Source organism: Hylobates moloch, unplaced genomic scaffold (genome assembly GCF_009828535.3).
Source record: "Hylobates moloch isolate HMO894 unplaced genomic scaffold, HMol_V3 SCAFFOLD_1, whole genome shotgun sequence".
In the NCBI taxonomy this organism is placed as follows: Eukaryota; Metazoa; Chordata; class Mammalia; order Primates; family Hylobatidae; genus Hylobates; species Hylobates moloch.
Window position 1 is genome coordinate 73,401,085 of NW_026652276.1, and position 7,009 is coordinate 73,408,093.

At 40.1% G+C, this 7,009-nt stretch overlaps 1 protein-coding gene across 1 annotated transcript in view; it reads left to right on the forward strand.

Annotated features, from left to right (window-relative positions):
- Positions 1-6,507, forward strand: part of LRP2 (LDL receptor related protein 2) — a 227,500-nt gene extending 220,993 nt beyond the window's left edge. The window contains exons 77-79 of the mRNA XM_032753385.2: positions 624-731; positions 4,548-4,619; positions 4,802-6,507. Of these exons, the coding sequence (XP_032609276.1) occupies positions 624-731; positions 4,548-4,619; positions 4,802-4,969 (348 nt within the window). The 3' untranslated portion in view covers positions 4,970-6,507. The remainder of the gene's footprint in view (positions 1-623; positions 732-4,547; positions 4,620-4,801) is intronic.
- The last annotated feature ends 502 nt before the right edge of the window (positions 6,508-7,009 follow it).

Below are 7,009 nucleotides of genomic sequence, written 5' to 3' on the forward strand. Positions count from 1 at the left end.
TGTAGTTTATTATGTATTCATGGTAATTTGGTCTTAAAAGGGAACCTTGGAATTGTATGAATGTTATAGAAAAATATGTAGAAGATTATTAATTCTATTATTCTCATCTTTTCAAAAATTCAACCTCTTTTTAGTGGTACTATGAAATCTTAATTTCCAAAGATAGGATTTATTAATATTCAAAGAAATTATTAAGATCCAAAGACAGGATTCTCAGTTCATCAGTGAGATTGGGGAGATATTCTTGCTGTTCTTCTAGGATTTGGCTTCCAGTATATAACTAGAGTATCATTATCCAAAAATTTGGTCAACAGTGGCAGTAAGAAGGTATAGAGAATACAGTAGAAATTGCTAGTAATAAGTGAGAGTGTGACCAGTGAGGGACGTATTTGCCTCCCAGGATTAAGGTATGAGGTGACTTACTGGTTGCTGCTGTTGATTTTGGGGCGGTGGGAGTGATGTTTAGTCCTGGCCTACTGGGTCATGCAATAAAAATGGTGCCTGATGATGTCTATGGGCAAACAAGATGGCAAAAAGAGCCAGAGTTGGTACAAACTTTACAGCAAATTTATTTACTACTAAATTCTTTCAAAATTGGGTAAAGGCCTTTAATATGTCCACAGGTGACTGTATCTGGAAATGTGGATAATAAGAATTATGGAGGTCCCATAAACCCTTCTGAGATAGTTCCAGAGACAAACCCAACTTCCCCGGCTGCTGATGGAACTCAGGTAACAGTTGCTGACTCCTGAAATAATGTGAGATTTGGAAAAACTTCGGGATGGCCGGGTTGTTATTAACCTTAAGCAAACAAGGGAGATTCTGACAGGCTCAAAGATCTCAAGATGTGTTGACAGTTAATAAATATAATTTTTTTAAAAGTGATAGATAGAAAAACTTTCCACCAAATAAAGCTACATTCTAACATTGAGTTGGGAATAATGTTCCTTGTAACATGGGAGGACGTGTCACAAAGAAGAACAAATAGACTTCTGGATCCAGTATCTTCAGACCAGGGACATTTAAGTTGAGAAATTGACTCAGTGTGAATAAAGATTTCACTGTGTCAAAGATACAGATGAAAGATCGTCTCTGTGTGCCGTGATTTCTCTACAGCATGCATCTTTATTCTTTTAAGCTGTTCTTCGCTCTCCTGCTATTACAGATTTTTACCACTAGATGGCACTAATTTACATACTCTTTTTCCATTCATCATCCATCTATTCATTATTGGCCAACCAATCATCTAACTAACGATATTCCCCTCGATGTGTCAGGCATGGTGTTTAATACTGCAGACTGAAAGAAAAAAATGCCACTAGATGGAGCTTCTTAAACATGCCTGCAGGTCCTTTGCAATTAGTACGCTATTTGGTCTGCAGGAAGAAATTCAATAAATATATTTGATATTAAACTCTGTATTAATGTATATCATTAGTTTTAATGAATGCATATGCAGCTATCCCAGATATAGCTGTTTGAATCTGGACAAACTGTTTTACCTCTGGGGCTAGAGTCCTCAATAATATTTCTCACTAGGGGCACTATTGGCATATTGAGTGGGACAGTTCTTTGTGCTACAAAACTGTCCTATGCACTCAGAGAATTTCAGTATTTCTGGTCCCTGTCCACTAAATTCCAGTAGTGTCTCCCCTAATTCAGTGTGACCCCAGAAATCACCTCCCCTCCCCCAACACATGTGCATTCACTCCTAGTTGAGAACCACTAGGATCTGGAATGGCTCTGTTCTAAGATTCTATGACCAATTTTGTGAAGTAATGTAAAGAAATGAAAGTCTAAGAGTAGTTGGAAATTTTACCATTTATACAATCTTTATTTCTCAAATTTCATAGTCTATAAACATTGATATCTGGATAACTTGGCAGTCTCATTATCACCTTAAACATTGGTTTCTGTTCTGCTTATTTAAATCAAAATAAAATTTGAACTAAATTGATGCTGAGAAGAGTCTGTATCAAGGCTTCTGTACACCTTCTCAAATTCCCTTATTTCTTCTTCTCATGTCACACACACACACGCACACACACTCATACACTCACAGACATACATAAATATTGTCTAGAAAGGAATTTTCAGTTTCAGATTTTTCAAGGGACTAAACATTTTTTCTTTAAGCTGTATTAAAAATGGATTTTGAAGATTAATTTTCCACAGACACATGGATGCTTGAATGTCATATATTTGGTCCTCCAAGCCTGAGTCAACCCCAAGTTAGTGCCAGATTTATTTTATATTTTCAACATTTTTTCTCAGTCCATCTCTAGTCTAGTGATCTTCTTCACTAAATAGAGATTTTCCCCAGCTGGTGCAGGAAGGGGACCGTGGTGGGAAGGCTGTAACCTCTGACCTGCATGTCTCTTATCAGAAACAAAATGTAAACTGACAGGCTCTTTCAAAGGAGAGCAGATCTTCACCAATTGTAGTCCTTTCTTTCTCTTCCCCTTTGTAATACCTTGGTTCCTCCTCTTACTTTTTTACATTAGAGAGGCTGAAAGGCCGGGCGCGGTGGCTCAAGCCTGTAATCCCAGCACTTTGGGAGGCCGAGGCGGGCGGATCACGAGCTCAGGAGATAGAGACCATCCCGGCCGACACGGTGAAACCCCGTCTCTACTAAAAATACAAAAAATTGGCCAGGTGTGTTGGCGGGCGCCTGTAGTCCCAGCTACTCGGAGAGGCTGAGGCAGGAGAATGGCATGAACCCGGGAGGCGGAGCTTGCAGTGAGCCGAGATTGCGCCACTGCACTCCAGCCTGGGCGATAGAGCAAGACTCCGTCTCAAAAAAAAAAAAAAAAAAAAAAAAGAGAGAGAGGCTGAGACCCTCTAAAATGTGTCTTCCATGATATGTCCAGGGATCTCACTGTATTTCTTCCCTCCTGGGCACTGAGTTAACAGCCAGCATGCTTTAAAAGCAGTAGAGGCGCTTGGGTGAGATCACCTAGGTTGATTTGAATATGCCAGAGTCTCACAAATGTATCTTTCATCCATAAATATGTTGAAAGACTAACAATTAAAAACATGGGCTGGGCACGGTGGCTCACACCTGTAATCCCAGCTCTTTGGGAGGCCGAGGTGGGTGGATCACGACGTCAGGAGTTCAAGACCAGCCTGGCCAACATAGTGAAACCCCGTCTCTACTAAAAATACAAAAATTAGCTGGGTGTGGTGGCACATGCCTGTAGTCCCAGCTACTCGGGAGGCTGAGGCAGGAGAATCACTTGAACCCGGGAGGCAGAGGTTGTAGTGGGCCGAGACTGTGCTACTGCACTCCAGCCTAGGCGACAGGGTGAGACTTCATCTCAAAAAAAAAAAAAAAACCAGATTCAGTTCTATCATTTTCCAGAAGTTACATTGATATGCACAGGATCCCCCAAGGAGACAAAAATGAAAGGAACCATCCCTTTCCTCTTGTTAGTAGTTGCTTAACTCCAAGTTAGCCATTTCATTTTGAAGCAATGACATCTAAGAGACTTTGGCCCGCCCCACTTAACTGTAAGCGCCCAGAGGCAGGGCTCTGACCCGAATGTCTTCATGTTCCCCTTGGGGGCACTGTGTACAAAGGAGGAACTCACTTGAATGTGGGTTAAAGTGAAGACCTCTTCTACTTCTGTAGCCCTGTGTTCCCCACTCCTCCACGGGCTGGTCCCCTGCTTTCACAGAGTAGGAGACACCCCATAAAACCTGTGGGCTCCCTCAGCTCCTGTTGAGAGTAGGCTGGCTGTTCCCTTGTCTCCCACCAGGTTTTTATCTGGCAGTCAGCACAACAGGCAACTTTTCAGTAAGGCATGGGCCATGCACCATGGTCCAGGGTGATTCTCTTTGGGTTCTCCAGTTTATGGGCCTCTGGGTCCCCTGAGTAATCATTACCTGCCCTTCTACCTGCAATTTAGTTGTATAATCTTGCTGTGACTCAGCAAGTATAGGATAATAAGTGTACCTACCTCCAGGGTTTGCCAAAATAAATCAGAAACTTGTAAAACTCTTAGAATACTTCCTGACACATAGTAAGCACTCAATAAATGTTAGATGTTTTTGTCATTATTATTATTATGATACAGGAGGGAATGATGAAGGGAGAAGGGATACTCTTGAGTTGACCAAATAATGTTACTTTAGGGAATAAGAGTTATAGTTTGGCTTTGCCATCTCCCCCTGATTTTCAGGCAGCCCCAGAAATCTCTTTTTCTCCAGGCGCATCTTGTGTGTGTCTGTTTTATGTGTTCTCTCTGTACTGAGGTAACCAGGTGATCTGCTTGTAGATACTATGGCACAAATTCTGTAATATATAAATTTGAAATCAAAGAAGTGTTTAAAACCATTCGATGAAAAGAGCCCAGAGAGTTTCAGTTACTGTTCAGGGACCATAGGAGGAATTGAACAATTTACCATATGGGCTGAATCACATGGTCCCAGGTCCCAAATTGCTTTATCCTTCAGTAAGAAGAAAATTTAAAATTGAGACAGGAGGAAAAGAAACCCACAAAATAATTCCATTACTGAGAGGTTTTTGTTTTCCCCTTTTCATTTAGGTGACAAAATGGAATCTCTTCAAACGAAAAGCTAAACAAACTACCAACTTTGAAAATCCAATCTATGCACAGGTAATTTTTCACAATTTTTCTTAGCACAGACATTTTTTCTTAGAAATTATTTGCTTGGTTAAATTGGACACACACTTAGATTATTCTGAGCAGAGTGGCCACAAATAGTCTTCTTTATGAAAAACCGTGTATGGTGACCTTGGGGGAATAAATGGCTGCTTCCTGTTACGTTGTGTTCTTAGATGGAGAATGAGCAAAAGGAAAGTGTTGCTGCGACCCCACCTCCATCACCTTCTCTCCCTGCTAAGCCTAAGCCTCCTTCGAGAAGAGACCCAGCTCCAACCTATTCTGCAACAGAAGACACTTTTAAAGACACTGCAAATCTTGTTAAAGAAGACTCTGAAGTATAGCTATACCAGCTATTTAGGGAATAATTGGAAACACACTTTTGCACATATATTTTTTACAAACAGATGAGAAAAGTTAACATTCAGTACTTTATGAAAAAAATATATTTTTCCCTGTTTGCCTATAGTTGGAAGTATCCTGTGTGTCTTTTTTTACTTATGCCGTCTCATATTTTTACAAATAATTATCACGATGTACTATATGTATATCTTTGCACTGAAGTTGTCTGAAAGTAGTACTATAAATATATTGTATATTTGTAAATTTTGGAAAGATTATCCTGGTACTGAATTTGCTAATAAAGATGTCTGCTAATTTGGTTGGTGACCATTATAGTAAATGATCCAACAAGAAAAGGAATTGACTCGGGACCTTTAGCCGTGTCTAAAGAACAGGCACCACTCATGTTTCCTATAAAATTATCTAGGAAAGGAATCCAGGCCCCGCTCTTGTGTCCATTTTTACACATTAGCACTTAATTAATGTTCAAAATTATATGTCAATATGATTAATGGGTATGTTGATAGGGGCCACTATGTGTTGTATAGACATCTGGACTTGACCGTAGACTCCTCAGATAATAGAGAAGGTAGAAAAAGCAATTCAGTTTGGCCCTTCTGTGTGTTGGCATTGTCTAACCAGAACTCTCTGTTTCATGTGCGTTCTCTCACTAGCTGCCAAGGCAACATTTTTATTTGTGATGTCTATGAGGAAATCCCATATCATTAAGTGCCAGTGTCCTGCATTGAGTTTGTGGTTAATTAAATGAGCTCTTCTGCCTGATGGACCCTGGAGCAATTTCTCCCCTCACCTGACATTCAAGGTGGTCACCTACCCTAATAGTTGGAGCTCAGTAGCTGAATTTCTGAAACCAAATCTGTGTCTTCATAAAATAAGGTGCAAAAAAACCCACAAAATACCAGTTAAGCAAAGCCTCAACTGGGTTTTTGTTTCTGTGAAAATATCGTTATAATCACTATTTATTTCCTAAGTTGAACCTGAATAGAAAGGGAAACCATTCTTATTAAGCTTTTTATTAGGCCCTTTGGCTAAATGTGTACATTTATATTAGAATGTACTGTACAGTCCAGATCTTCTCTTTAATTCTTTTTTTTTTTTTTTAAGAGATGGAGTCTTGCTATGTTGCCCAGGCTGATCTTGAAGTCCTGGGCTCAAGTGATCCTCCCACCTCAGCCTCCTGAGTAGTTGGGATTACGGGCATGAGCCACTGTGCCCGGCTTCCAGCTCTTCTCTTAAATAGTGGGTATAGTCTGCACAACAGGAATCATGGCAGGAATATACACTTTCCCATAGCAAATAGCATTCCTGACTCTCTGTGCTAATATTGCACATTTGTTAAACAATGAATGAATGGATGGATGGATGGATGAATGAAACATATACTACTGATTATTTTATTCCAGAGTTCTCAAAATATTTGTTGCTGATATTTTGAGTGCTGATTGTAATTACTTTGATTAGATAAACAACTGGAAATAATGCTGCTGAAAAATTTCTAATAAATGTGTATTTTATCAGATGTTTTCTGTGTGCTTCATAAGCCCCAGTCATGAATCAGTTGTATTTTGCTGTGTAAAAAGCTTGAGGCTTTGAGTGCTCTTAGTCACACCAATTCTGTACCACTCCTTGGAATTGAATCCAGAGTAATTTGATTGAAAATCAAGCCTCTGCATTCATTTTTTGTGTGTGTGTGTCCATGATAGTCTGGGATAAGTTATAGGAAACAAGTAACTCTCCAGAAATGAGAAGTTATCAGAGTCGCAGGTAACCACCAGTATAGCCAGTCCTTGAATGCTGTCCATGGCTAAGGCAGAGCAGGGAGAAAGGGTGCATATTCCTGTTTCTCTAATAACTGGTGTTCCCCTAACAGTCATTTGTCAAGAGGACAATTTCCCAGCCAGCTCCTTTAAGCATAGGGTGTGGGCCATCTTCCCACTGTCAATCTCTCTGAGCCTCAGCTGCTGCCTCTATAAAATAGGGGGCTCGGTTGTGAGACCCCAATGTGGAAGTGTATATAGAGT